This window comes from Balearica regulorum, chromosome 27 (assembly GCF_011004875.1).
Source record: "Balearica regulorum gibbericeps isolate bBalReg1 chromosome 27, bBalReg1.pri, whole genome shotgun sequence".
Lineage (NCBI taxonomy): Eukaryota > Metazoa > Chordata > Aves > Gruiformes > Gruidae > Balearica > Balearica regulorum.
In genome coordinates this window covers 1,222,896-1,236,946 of record NC_046210.1, presented here as the reverse complement: position 1 = coordinate 1,236,946, position 14,051 = coordinate 1,222,896, and the positions used below count along the sequence as shown (strand labels likewise).

Sequence of the window (14,051 nt, the reverse complement as noted above, 5' to 3'; positions counted from 1 at the left end):
ATCGCCGCGCGCGCTGTAGCGCGCATGTGCCGGGCACAACGGCTGCGGCGGGGGGTGGCCCTTCAGTCTGCCGGCGGGCGGCGGCGGGAGCGGTTAGTGTTCTTTGCGGCTTCTGTCAGGGGCTGGGTGTCAGTGGGGCGGCCGTCTTCCTGGCCCAGGGTTGCGCTCTGAGGGCTGCTATCCACCGCCTGTGGTGCCCGGGCCCCTCTTGCACTGGCGGAGCAGCGGTTAGCCGCGGGGAAAGCCCGTCTCGCAAGAGGAAGAACCGTCAGAGCCGACCTGCTTAGGTATTGACCGCTCCTCTCAGTCGCTGTCTTCTTTCAGTGGTTCCTCACGATCGTTGGCGTCTCCGTGGGCCGCCCCGCCCCGGAGGCCTCCGCTTGCCTGTTGTTGTTCCCCGGGGTCCCTGTCTTTGTTGGAAGCACTTCCACAGGGCTGTCTGCTGGACCTTTCCGTTTGCTCTGCAGGGTCCCCGGAGCGCTCCAGGGGCCTTCTGGCGGTCCCTCAACTGCTCTGTGCACTGTTTGGTGTTCCCTAGAGCCCTCTGAATTTGTTTCCGTGCACCCCGTGGCCCTCTAAGTGCTTTTTGTTGTGTTCTATAAGCCCTCGCTGTGCCCAGTCTGAGGCAGCAGTTTAGGTGTCAGCCCTGCGTGGTGGGGCTCTAGCAGAAGCCTCAGGGCGTCCCCGCTGCTTCCAGCCCTGGAGCCCAGCACGGTGCCCTTCCTCCCAGCCTGGCCAAGGAAGGATGCTCTGCGAGAGCTCCTGCTTTCACTGCAGTGCTGGAGGCAGAGAGACTGGTAATTGAGGACACCATAGAGCTTCCTAAAACCAATCCTTTCTGCTCTTGGTCTGGCCCAAGGCAGCCTGTGTTTGTGACAGGAAGGCTCCCCTGTATCTCCACGTCAACTTTTCACCTGTTTCCCCAGCTCTCAGCAGATGAGGCCAGGTTATCTGTATTGCTTTAGTTTCCCTGTGCTTACTAGCAGGGGAGGTTTGCTGGGGAAAGTGCCTAGGCTGTGGGCAGATGAGACACGCTCCTTGCTTTAGTATGGAGAGATGTCTGTGCTGAGGGTTGAGGCAAGGCTGCACGGTGGGTGAAATAAAGCTGTGTGGTTTATTTTTGTAGCGTGTCCTGCACTGAAGAAGCGTTAGCAGAAAGTTAGATGGTCCAGACCTGTGCCTGCCTCCACATCACCATGACCCCATAGCTGATGGGAAGAGCAGCTTCTCCACTGCCACCTCTGGGACAAGCAGCTTTTCCAGCCCTAGCAGGCCAGCATTCCCAGCCGTCATCCTTCTGAGGGGGGGTGTGTGTGAAGCAGCAGCCTCCCCAGTCCCTCTTGGGGGATTGAGGTACTGGGGACTGAGATGTTGCTGCAGTTTGATGTCTGAGTTCTTCCCGACTGCAATGTGCTCTTCCAGCCTTAGCCACTGGATGGGGCATGAGGAAAAGATGTGGTTTGATCTCAACTACGTTCCTCAGGAGCAGCAATCGGATAAGACGCTGTGTCCCTGGCAGCAGTCCCCCTGCTCCCCACACAGACGGTCCAAGGAATTGCTCTGCCATCAGCTAGTTTCTGCACTGACTCCAGCCACCCCAAAAATGGCAAAAGAATAAACTTCTGGAGACTGGCGTCTACTCGTAAGTACAACTCAAGCACCCTGGAGGCCCAGGGCCCTTGTAAAAGCCACAAGGGACTAAGTGACTTGTGTGGGGGGCAAAAACCCTGTAGGGCTTTTTTTGTCCCCAAATAACTCAGGGTCTGAGCAAAGGCGTCTGGCCCCTTCCCTCAGCTGCACCAGTTGGGCCAGACTAAAATGGAGAGACTGTAAAAGCCAGGTTATGCTTTGTGAGGTGTCTTCTTGTGAGCAAAAGCCTCGTAAGGAAGCTTTTAATGGCTGTTGTAAACAAATCAATATCTCCAGCTATACATCTGAAAAGAAAGTGGCTGAAGGACCTATGAACATCTTTAATGTCCAAATAAATTACTCCTGCCATGGCAATAGCAATGTGTGGAGCATTTGGTTATTCCCAGCCATTAGCGATGCTAGCGAGGGCAGAAATATTCATGCTCTGTACTTAACTGGAAATTAAAAGAATGTGTCATTTGGTGACAGGAACTTTTACAAATAGCTGCTCCCCCTTTGATCAGCTTCCCAACTAATAAATCACTGACAGGACTTTGGGAAACTTGATTTACAATTCAAACCTGCTGGTGGGTGTTTGCCAGACAATGAGGTGTGCTGGGATTCTCCTGCTCTTGGAGGAATTCTGGAGGCTCATTTAAGGTTTGCTTTGGGAGCTGGGAAGAATGACTTATGAGGGAAAGCCGGCTGTCCGCCCACCAGGCAGCAACTGCTGCCTGCTGTGCTCCCGGTACTTTTCCATCTGCCTGCCTGTGCCGTGCCAGGGCTGTGGGAAGCTTTGGGGTGACACCGAACGCGGGGGATGTTTTCTAGCTGCAGACAAGTGCTGGAGGGGGGGTGGGAAGTTTAGGAGAAGAGTAGGAAGTGGGGGAGTGGTCCTGTGTGACTGCCGCAGCTGCTGTCATGGCCTTGAAACCTTGTCAGTCATGTCTGCGGGACTGCTGAGCTGCTCGGCAGGTCCCAGGGGTGCGATGTGCTGACCGCTCTGGACCCACAACACATGTAGCATAGCAACGGGGATCTTCCCCAGCTGCAAGGCTTAAAAATAGTGCTAGGGAGGGTTGAACTCGCAGCCTTCTGGTGCTACTGCCCCCTGCAAGCATCACACCTTGGCTCAACTTGGTGGGCACTTGCCTGTGGTGATGGGTCTGCTGAAGATCTGGTTTCTGTGTGGTCAGGGGCACTTCTGTGTGCACCGTGGGACCCTGCTGCAGTGGCCAAGACTGTTGATGTCACACAAGTGGGGTCTCCTCTTGTTGAACTGGCACACCCCTCTATAAATGACCTGTAAACTAGAGATTATCTGGTAATTTCCCTGTGCTGGAGCAGATGCTACAGGAGCATTTATTAACTCGCTGGTACTATTCTTATGCAAACAACTGTAGCTCATATCAGTAATAAAAGGCAATTTAATACCTGCTCGGCTGCCGATAGTGGCTGGGAAGGTGCTTGGTTTTGGTTTTCAGTGAAGATCGTTTTTTGCAGACAAACATCCTAGGGTCAGCCTCTCTGTCTGATTTTCCATTCCAGAGCGTGCTGTCTGCTTTCAGCCTCACTTGTTATTGCTGCAGAGCTACTTGTGGTCATGCTCATACCTCAGGGCACAAGGAAGAGGTTGAAACCTTGGAAGAGGTAAATGGTTTGATTTCTCTAAGGTTTTATTAGGAAAGCCCATTCCTGAGAAGCCTGCCTGTGCCCTGGCTCAGCACTACATCTGAAAAGGCTGTAACACAGGTTGCACTAACAAACACAGGTTGGATTTTTTTTCCCCCCTTAGAGAGCGTGGCTCTGAGTGGGGAGGTCCTGGAGGACGCCAGCATGGTCTCATTCCTTGTGTTTTATCACCAGGTAAAGCACTTGTACTATAAAATCCAGGATTTCACAGACCTGCTAATGGCTGCAAAATCAAATATAAGAACTCCTCCTCAAGTGCAGCAATGTATAAATCATTGGTAGCATGGTCACAGCGCAGGCTCGCACTTCCAGCTGAGGAAGAGTCCTCGAGGTCCCGACGGAGCAATCCAGATAAGATTGTGGGGTTGAAAGAAGATGAGGGATGCGCTGAGCTGTAAATCCTCTTGAGCTGTTAGGGCCAGCAGCAGCAAGATGAGGCTGTGCCTCTCCCTGGCTCTGGTCTGGCTGTGCCCACGCAGTGTCTCCTGTTGTTCTTGGCGATTTTCCCTTACAAGAAAAGGGAAGAGAAATGGACAGGCTGGTTTGGATGCAACTGCCAGCCTGCAGCCCCCGAGAATTGCACCGGCAATCATTTCCGACTGCAGGAACCTGCTGCAGAGATGTTAGATGAACTGGCTGGGTCAGTGGCTTGTTAATTCAGTTCAATTTATTTTATAATTTAGGACTCCTAACAGTTTGAAATTATTTCAAACTAGGCTGGTGCTTGTGAATGAGGGGCTTACAGCAGAGCCGAGCTCCCGCAGCTCTGTCTGCATGTGGGAGAGGAGAGTGGGATGTGAATCCAAGAGGGCAAACTCGGCGATTCCCCGCATCCCAGGGGAAGTTGGTGGGCTGTTGGACTCTCAGTCCTTGCAGAGGCTGCTAACCCAACCAGTGTTTTTGGAAGTGCTAATGCCTTTGAGGGTGCTGCAGGTGCCCTGTGTGGGGAGAAAAGACGACAGTTTGCAGAGCAGGATGGCTTGCTTCACCACGCTTCTCTGCTTGCACAGAGCATGGGTGTAGTCCTCGAGGAGGATTTTGTTGACAAATCTTGAGAGACCATCTCAGACCAGAGCTGCTCTGGAGGACGTTGTCTCCATCCCCTGCATGCTCCATCCCTTGGGCATGCTGAGTGACTCAGAAGTCCCTGGAGATGTGCCCAGTGTGCCTCTGCCGCTGGTTTTGTGGCCTTTTTTGTGCTGCTGCTGAAATCCTGGTGTGGTTAGTGTCTGCCACTGCTGCCCGGGTGTCGAACACCAGGGGGGTTTGGGAGGGAAGAGGTTTTAATGCTGACAACGTTAGCGCTGCAAGACAAAAATCTTAACACAACCCTACCTAACAGGGACTCTGCTCTCTGGAGGGTTATTGGTGCTGTTTGGGTGTGGATATCAATCACGTCTTTCAGAGACACACATCTCGGCGAAGGGCGGCAGGACAGGCTATGGAGGGTGGTTTGTCACGCACAATTTTTGTCTTCCTCTGTGAAGGCTCTGAGATGCCAGAAGTGTCACCCAAGGAGGCTTGCTCCTCTTAGGGGTAAGGATTCCTAAATTCTTCAATTTAAATGCAAATTTGCAGCCATTTGATTATGCTATGCATCAGAGAAGCTTTTGGATGCTGAACAGCTTGTAACAATCAGCTACGCATCCCTCAATACAGATATTATCTGCTGTTGCGATATCATGGCTGCATGCCTCTGCAGAAAGCAGAGTGGTTCAGAACAACCCTCCTTTTTTCTCTTTCTCCTTTTACCTCCCTTGAAAATTGCTCTCATTACCTCCCTAAACCCTTTTAATCAACCCGGACGGCACAATCTGCTTTGCAATAACAGGAATAATGTTTTTGGAGGTGCTTTGCATGGTAATGCTCTTCTGAGTCTGAAATGCTGTTCTTCAGAATGACTGCAGCTTCAGGAAGAGCTTGTATTTCTTCTTGACACCTTGGTCTTCTGTAACCAGAATATTTTTTATTGGAAGGCTTATAATTGCCCAATGTGTAAATTCCTTATAGGAAAAGGGAAGGGGGAAAGCAGGATCAGCGTGGCACAGGGGCGGGTGCATTAGTTGTGGCATGGTCCACGGGAAGCTCATCCTGATTTGGATCTCTGTCCGGTGTTATCTTCCAGGACAAAGCCCTGATCTTGTGTAGTGAGAGCATGGGTCAGACTGGGATTTCCTAGACTCTTCCTAGATACTTTCCTGCCCATCAGATTGCTCAAATTAATAATATTTGACTTTTAATGAAGCCCATTAGAGCTGTCGCCACACTTGAGCATCCTATTTAAGCAACTGGCGCTCTCACCCACTCCCTTCCCTTCCTCAAGTATTTACATCTCGCTGATGCAAAGGAAAGTCCTTTTGATGTGGTTACCTGGCACCAAGAATATGAAAACTGCTGTGAATCCTCATTTCACGCTTGCAGCCCGATTGAGTTGATTTTTGAATTGCTGCTGCAGGTTCTCAAATCTTTCATTAGCTACTGCTTGATTCATTTAGTTCAGTAATAAAAAGTAATTACTTGTCTAAACAACCAGACCACGGTGCAGCAGTGTCTGTAATTCTCTACCAAGTAGCTCTGTTGCAGCAGGGAAACCAAAATCGGCTGTAATCTGCACAGAAATTGAAGTGGGGAGCTTATGAAGTTGAATGAAGAATGTGAAGAATCCAGTTTCTTCCATACGTTTTAAACTCAAGTTTGTCATAATGATCTGACAGACCATTTGGTGCTATGGAAACCCCAGTCTACACACTGGTGCATAGTTGCAAGCAATTAACTATCTTTAATTTTCATTTTCTGGGGATATTTTTGACTTGTGTATTAAGCAAGCATTTATGCAAAACACTGTGGAATCCATAAATGTTAATTAAGTTGAACTTGTGTCGTTGCTGTAGCAGATAATCAGATTGATGGGTTCATTGAAGTTTGCAAAATTTGCTGCGATAGCTGAGAGCAGCTATAAAAAGACAACCGTGCCGGTGACAGCAAGGCTTTGCTCTTTGGTTGTCACCTTTAGTATGCTCGTGCTTGATCCTGCTTTCACCTGGTGTGTCTTGGCTTGACCAGATGCAGATCCGGGTTTCTCCCTGTGCAGGACACCAGTGGGGTTTGCGGGCACAGCGAGAACTCTGCAAATTGTGTCTTGCTTGATGTGTGAGGGCACCGCAGCGTGCAACGAGCAGCAAAGGCCTCAGCTAGGGAAGGAGGATGCTGAGAGAAGAGCTCTGCAGTACTTCAGGCTGCAAATGCAGGGAATAATCCCTTTATCTGTTCCTCCCCTCCATTGGAAAACAACCACCTTAAATTCTCCCCAGAGTCTCAACCCTGACCCAAACCCACAAGGTAGCCTTTGATTTGGTGAGTTTCATTGCTGATTGCAGATGGAGGAAATGCGCACCCTGGGGCATGAGGAATTTGGATTTCCCCATATCATTTCTGCAGTGGATTTCTGTGGCTGATGAGTATTTTTTTATAACCAATCGTTCTCATCCTTTTTATCTAGTATGTGTGTCTAGGTGCATTTAGGAACAGGCATGAACCCTTCAGGGAAAGGTGATGCATTGATGCTGATAAATAAAATGACCACTCGTTTGGATCTGACACTGTAAAGTGGGATCTGACATCCTGCTGTAAAGTGGGATCTGCTCTCTGGTTCCTGCTGTGGGAAGCTTGGCTGGAAGCAGATGCCTGCATGAAACACAGCACAGCAGCAGTGCATGACACTGTTTATTCCTTCTCCCCCTTTTGCATGATAAAATAACCCATGAAAATAAATAACAAGAGCTTAATAGGCACATGGGACAGGGCCTTTGGCAGTGATGCCAATCAGCTGTGCCTTGGCAATGCTCCTCTAATTAAAAACTGCAAATTACAGCTAGCTGGAACTGATTGCAAGGGCAGGCTGGGCTGGGGGCTTTGCTCTGGGAGGTGAAGCATGGCTGGTGGTTCCTTACATTCCCACTTTGTCTCCCATCAGGGTGGTGAGGCCTTGGAAAGTTGAGAATTGTGCTGTCCTGGTACCTGCCCCAGCAGAGCAGCGGGATTTGGGAAGTCCAAACCAGAAAGCAGGGCCAAGCACATTAGCTGCTTCGTTAAGGGAATTGCTCCAGCTTACAGCCAGCAGAATAGGTGGAAATGCCAGTGCTGACACGAGATCCTCGAGTCACACGTCTGCTTCAGCCCTGTGCAGAGAAGCGACCAGCTGGTAAGTCCTGTCTGTGTTTGAGCCTTTCCCGTGCTTTGGGAATTGGTGGTGTGAGGCTGGTCCCAGCTTTCCAGATGGCTGAGTTCTGAGGGTTATGCTTTTTCTTGCTGTAGTTTTGAAATTTCAGAGCACACCCCTCACGCTGAAGACCCCCCCCCAAACCCACCAGCTGTCTTTCACCCCTCTTTTTCACCTAGTTTTGGCTTTGCTACCTTTCACTGCTTCTCCTCCCGCCCCCGTCAAGCCACCAGTTGTCACCTCTTGTCTTTGCGGGTTAATTAACAGGTCACAACATGGTCTCACAAAAAGAAACATTTATTTATGAAAATCCACTTGGACAAACCCGAGGATCAGAGAGAGACCATTTTGGGGAGGAGGGTTAGACTTTTTCTCTGTAGAGATGCTACTATGGGAAGAACTTCACACAAAGCTCTTATCAGCTGCCCCGCACACCAAATACCAAACCCCAGACATACGTCGCAGCCCGTGTCATCCCCTCACTCTTCTCCTGCTCCCAACTGTATCGTATTGCACAGAATCAGGAGCCTTTTTGTCTGGGATGGAAAGTTTAAGGGCAGAGACACCCGCGAGTCATCTGTCATCCTCACCTGCTCTTGGGACTCACTGTCCCTTCTCTGGGCTGCCACGATTGCTGCATTTAACAGATTTAGCTTCCAGCAGTGATGGTATTTTGGGTGGATACGCAGCAGAAAAAGGGGCTGTTTGTGTGTTAAGCTTTGCATTATAAGGGCTATATTAATTATTCAGTTGGAGACAGGCGTTTTGGGGCAGGATGGTGTGTTCATTAGATTATTAACAGACTCCTGGAGCCCGAAAGGTGTTGTTTGGTTTTTGGGTTTTTTAAATGATATTATTTTAATGGTAAGCAAAAGCTAGGAGCTCTTGGGCTGGGCATTTTGATTGTGTGATCTCGCACAAGGGCTCTGGCTAGGACACAGCAAGCTAAAAAAAACCCAAACCCTGTCAGCCCTGCAGAAATACGTAGCAAATAGTGGATATTCTGCTTTCATCCCAAGTTGCTACCCCTTGGCAGATGCGGTGTGCTCAGCTGGGCTAAGCAGTGACTGCATCCCTTGAGGGACAGCAAAATAAAAATAATAAAGATAAGGGCTGGGTGAGCAGCCTTTTGTGTGTCTACCGGCAATTCCGTTACAAGCACTACAAACAATGGGGATTGGTACTGGCTGCTTTGCTTTGACTTCCACATTTGCAAAGCTGCCTAATTTTTCCGGCAAGCAGGCTCTTGCTTGGCTTTTGCTGTTATTTTGTTTTGAGCTGGTGGGAGATAAACAGTTACACATGAAACAAGGTGTTAAAGTTGTGTTTTGGAGCAATTGAGCAGACCTCGAGGTATGTATGGATATGGGGATTTGCTGCTCCATGTTCCTGCTGGGAGCTGGGTGGGAAGAGTAATTTCCGATTGCCAGGAAGCAAACCTGAGCTTATATCAATTCCCTAGGGGTAAGGAGATGGCTTCAGGCTGGGATTTGGGTTTCAGAGCTCCTTCTGCAATGGTTTTGGCTTGGAGTGCATTGTAATTGGGCTTAGGCAGCTCCCCTTAATGATAGTGGGAGTTATCTGTATGCCTCCAAGGAGGAGATGGCAAAGGGATGTGCGCAGACCTGCTGAGTGATTCTCTCCAGATGCTATTACTTTGCATTTCAGAGAGCCAGGAAAGAGACAAAGAAACTGTCTCGCTTTGCAATTGAATTTCTAATCAGAGATCTGCAAGCAAACCAGGGAAACAGGCTAATAAACTCGAAAAAGCCTCTGTATTACAGCTGACCTGTTTGAAAGGAGAGCTGGAAATAGTGCAGAGACTGGACTCACCGTATGGTTAGGTGTCCCACTCCCAAGCCTGGGCAGGGGTGTCTTGTTTTGGGCTTTTCAATCTTCAAAAGACCACTTCTCTGTGGTTTTTGCACACACACAGAGCATCCCAAGGTTGGTGAAACTAGCTAATGTTGCCTGATGTGTGCACGTGCGTGGACACGGACCTGACCCAAACATCCCACTCATGGGTCAGCCTAGATCCTAAATATGAAAGGAACCTTGTCCCTGTTCCTGCCTCCACTGATAAAATAACTTGGCACTTGGAGGGCAGAAAGGAAAACCCAGGTTTGGGTTGTACCCATTTCCGCAGAACACTGATTTTCCTGCATCGGTCTCCATCTGTTGAGTGATCCCTTGACATGTTCCCATCAGCTTGGGCATCCCAGGCCTGCTCTGCTCCAGCCATTGGCACTGTTTGTAACAGGTGGGAGTTCTTCCCACTTTGTTTCAAGAGATAGTTTTCTACGAGATGCACAAGAAGCATTTCAGGCTGTAAACTGTCAGCTTGAACTGAAGTCTCCATGCATGCCCTTGGGGTTATCCCACGTTTCATGCTGAGCATTGCTTGTGAGAAGACAGTTGTCCTTTCTCTGCACATCTCATGATCCTTGGGGCATAAAACATAGAGGACAAAAGGGCAACAGGTTTTTTTTTTATATATATATATACACACACACACACACGTATCTAGTGGTTGGGTTTTTTTTAAATGCTGACTTTTGTAGGCTCGTAACCTGATGCAAGCTCTTTTGTGTGCAGTGTATGGAGCAGATCTCTGCTTCCCTTATTTGACTCTCCAGACCATTTTGAGATATTTGGTTTCATTTTCATTTTGGGTTGGCAGCTGGGAGTAAATCAGAATTTGGCTCTGATTTGTAGCACCTTCTCGTGTATTGGCAGCACAGCTCCTGTGGAGTTGGTGGGAAGAGTTTCCTGTTAAAACCCTTGGCATCGCTCATCCCTTCAATCGCTGCTGCCTGGGGGCTGGTATTTTTTTGCAAAACCAAATCCCCAGGCAGGCTCACACCATGGCCCCTTCTCCACGCTGCAGGGTCATGGGAAGCAGCGGCAAGGGAATATGTCTTAAGGCGACAAGAATGGTGAAAAGTAGAAGTTTAAGCAGGGCGGAAAAAAAAAAGTGTATTCCAGCATGTGCGTGAAGCACATGGCAGTTTAATGTCACATAGTCACAGCAGTCGGGAAGAAGGTAGAAGTGGCTGGAAGAGCTGCTTGTCACTGATGGCACTTGGCAGGATTTGGGGTAAAAATGAAGATAATCATTATTATCAATCCAGTTTTGCAGCCATTTTGTTGCTCTTGGATCCATCTATTTGCGCCTGTTCATTTAATTTCTGCTGGAGTCACTGCTTAAATATTTATATTTTTATCTTCAAGAACCATCGTGGCTGGAGACTTATTAATGACTGGATTTTCCAACAGCTAGTTTGGTTGAAAAGCTCCAAAAATCATCTCTGCTTTACTTGCAGAAATTGCTGAGTGCCCAGTGGGGTCTGATGTTCAGCTGCTTTAAAATAAATGAGCGGTTTCCTTGCCCTGTGAAAATCTGTCATGCATCTCCAGCGTTTCTCTATCTTGCAGTGAATCCATTTTAGGAGTCTGATTTCTACACCAAAAGTGAGAGATTGGACCACCAGCAAGGAGCAGTTGATACAACTGCCCCAAAATTGCCCCCAATTTGTGGGTTTGTTTCCGACAAGCCAAGTTTCCCCACTTCTCATTTTATTTACTTTTTTCCCCCTTTGAGTGTATGTTCATACATTTGCTGACCAAAGGAGCCCTTGATATGAACAGCCCCAGTGAAAATTATCCATTATAACAGGATTAAAATAGATATATCTATGTACTCATCATAAACTTAATGTTTTATGCAACAGACAGGGGGATGAAAAGGAAAAACAGTTTCCCTAATTAAAACAAAATCCAGAAAGTGGAAGTAAATAATTTCAACCCTCCTCTGAGTAAAAAATGTCTGCAAAATCCCTGTCTCCCTTCAAACCTTGTATGTTGGCAAAACTTTGCTTTTTCTGACGGAATCCTACCATGCCCCTTTCTGTGCAGCTGTATGCGTTTCCAGGGTGTGAAAAACATTTCGGTACGGTCAGTCTCTTCTTCTCCAGACCTCCACATGCCTACAAAATCTATCCAAGAGACATCAGCTTGGGCCTTTTAGGAAATCACAGTGATTGCTTTTGGCACATATGGTTTATTAACAGCAACCAAAGTCTGGCTTAGTTCAGAAATCCTTTTTCAAGAGCCACGTTTGGATGAGCTGTGTTGTGGAGTAGCAACAAAAGACCGTCGTGCAGAGGGACGCAGGTGCCAGAGATGAGTTGGGAAATGCAGAAATGCCTGGATCTGAGTTGGTGCCAGTGGTGTCCTGGGGATGTACAGGCTCCCAAAATTGAAAAGAGCTTTTTTTTTTTTTAACTGGGTTTTTTAATTGAATATCCCTCTGGATATTCAACTGAGAGTGACAGGGAGAATGAAATTAAAGGTGGGAGGAGGAAAGTGCAAGACTGGTTCATTTTCCTGTGGGGCGGGATGCACTGGAAGATCCCTGCTGCATTGCAGAGAACAGGGAAGCGCCTGCTAATGTTGCACTTATGGTTTAGGAGAAAAAAACCCAGCGCTCTCCCGTTTCTGCATCCTATCCACCTGCACAGTATGTGGTAGGTTGGACAGGCAGCGAGCAATGCGGAGGCCAGCCAAACCTCCCTTGTGTTTGGGCACAAGCCACGGTGGAGCACATGAAACTAATCCAAAGCTTTTGCTCTTGGGCTCGCACAAGGATGGCGAGCGAGCAGCACAGCAAGAGACAGTAAAACAGCACAGAAAAAAGCCGGCACATCACAAACTGGGGTGATGACGCAGGGTGGATTGAGCATCCCAGTGAGGGAGAGGGCATGGTGGCGTTCTTGTGAGCAGCTGGCAGAGCCGGGGAGCCGCTTAGGTGAGTGTGTTGGAGTAGAAGCTGAAGCTTTCGGAGACTGTTTTGGAGTCACTGTGGGAGGAGCCATTGGAGGTCATGTCTACGGAGAGACGCTTGGCCTTGCTGCTCTCCTCCAGCTCCTCTTCGGCCACGCCAACTGCTGAGGACACAGTGGTCTCTATACGGCTGACCTTGTACATGCTGCTCTGTGTCTGCAGGTACCGGGCTGACTTCATTTCCAGGCCCTCGTACTCACCGGCACTGACCAATGGGCACCACCGAAATGCATGTTTGAACCCCACGCGGAACCTGGGAGGAGGAAGAGATGAGGAAAGGCAGGGGTGAGGAAAGTGGAGAAGGAAAAAGGAGCTTGCTAGGAGTGGGAAGGCAGAGCTGAGCACTGTGAAACAACAAAAAAATGCTACTTTTCACTAAGGGGAGGAAAAAAATCCCAATTAGGGATTGGGACTGTTTTGATACCTGCCCTCAAATCCCACAGAGGCTTTAGGAAAGACTTAGGTGAGTATTGTATTGTCCCTGCATCTGCTGGAAGCAGCCCCTGACAGAGGATAGGACAAAACCATCCTGGAAAACCTCTCCATCCACACTCTTCTCCATCAGACCCTTCTGTATCTCCCCCTCCTCCCCTCCCTGTTGCACAAGGATGCTGCTGAAAGTCACTTGAAACCCACCTGTCATTGAGGCAGCAGTAGATGATGGGGTTGTACATGGTGGAGCTCATGGCCAGCCACATGATAGCCAGGTAAACTTGCTGGATGAACTTCTGCAGATACCACTCGGGGTTGAAATACTGCAGGGTGAAGTAGATGTGGTAGGGCAGCCAGCACAGCGCGAACGTGCATACCACGATGATCATCATCTTCACTACCTGCGAGGAGAAGAGAGGGCAGGGAAGCAAAGTCATCTGTCGGACACCCCACAGATGGGGTGTCACCTTCCAAAAGGGGCCACCTCTTTTTGCCTTGGAGACCTTTCCAACCAGGAACACGTGGTTGACATCTTGGTTTAACCATGTGCGTTCGTGGAGGATACTCTCTGCTCCGTTGGCAACAACCACGTGCCAAGTCCTGACCTGATTCCACCCCTAATGAAGTATTTTTGGCTGTGGTTAGTTGGGATCGGGCATGAGTGATGGCTCCTACTGTGCTTGAAGCTTCTTACCTTCCGCTTCGCCGAGACCTGCTCATGGTAGCGGTCGGAGTTGTCACCAGGTATCTCACTCGCCCAGAGGGTGATGCCAACTACGGTGTAGGCACATCCTATCACCAGAAGCGGCAAGAAGTAGATCAGGATGGTCATGCAGAAGTGATACCTAGAAAAAGAATGATGGTCGTTGTGCGTGTCCTCTACCTATTCAGTCTTTTTCTTCCAAACAGAGCTTGAAGGCAAAGTGCTTCACAGGGGCAAAGAGAATTTGGCACGGTTCCTGCAGGTACGTTGCCTGCAGAGCTCGGGCCAGGAAGGACTACCTAATGTCACCCCAATCTTTTCCAAGCTGCAGCTGCCAGCCTTTGGCATCCTAGCACCCTCCTGGGATGGGATGTAGAGGCCAGTGAAGAACTTGTGTTACCTTCATAAGGCAAGGATGTCTTAGCTGAAACGGCTCTGCTTTCACTTTTACTCTGTTTACACCCCAAATTATCCTAAAGATGAATGCTTGCCCTTATCACACCTTTTATCTGGCAGTCCTGCAGGAAAAAATGT

General features: G+C 49.0%; 1 protein-coding gene across 2 annotated transcripts in view; it reads right to left on the bottom strand.

The window, feature by feature from the left end:
- Nucleotides 1–14,051, bottom strand: part of VDAC3 (voltage dependent anion channel 3) — a 107,797-nt gene that overhangs the window by 79,780 nt on the left and 13,966 nt on the right. The window contains exons 4-6 of one of the 2 annotated variants that reach the window (XM_010302482.2): nucleotides 13,509–13,659; nucleotides 13,019–13,215; nucleotides 10,207–12,635 (exon numbers count right to left, since the gene is read on the bottom strand). The exons of the other annotated variant lie outside the window; for it this stretch is intronic. Coding sequence (XP_010300784.1) covers nucleotides 12,344–12,635; nucleotides 13,019–13,215; nucleotides 13,509–13,659 — 640 coding nt within the window. The 3' untranslated portion in view covers nucleotides 10,207–12,343. Of the gene's footprint in view, nucleotides 1–10,206; nucleotides 12,636–13,018; nucleotides 13,216–13,508; nucleotides 13,660–14,051 lie in introns of those variants that run through there. 2 annotated transcript variants of the gene reach the window in all.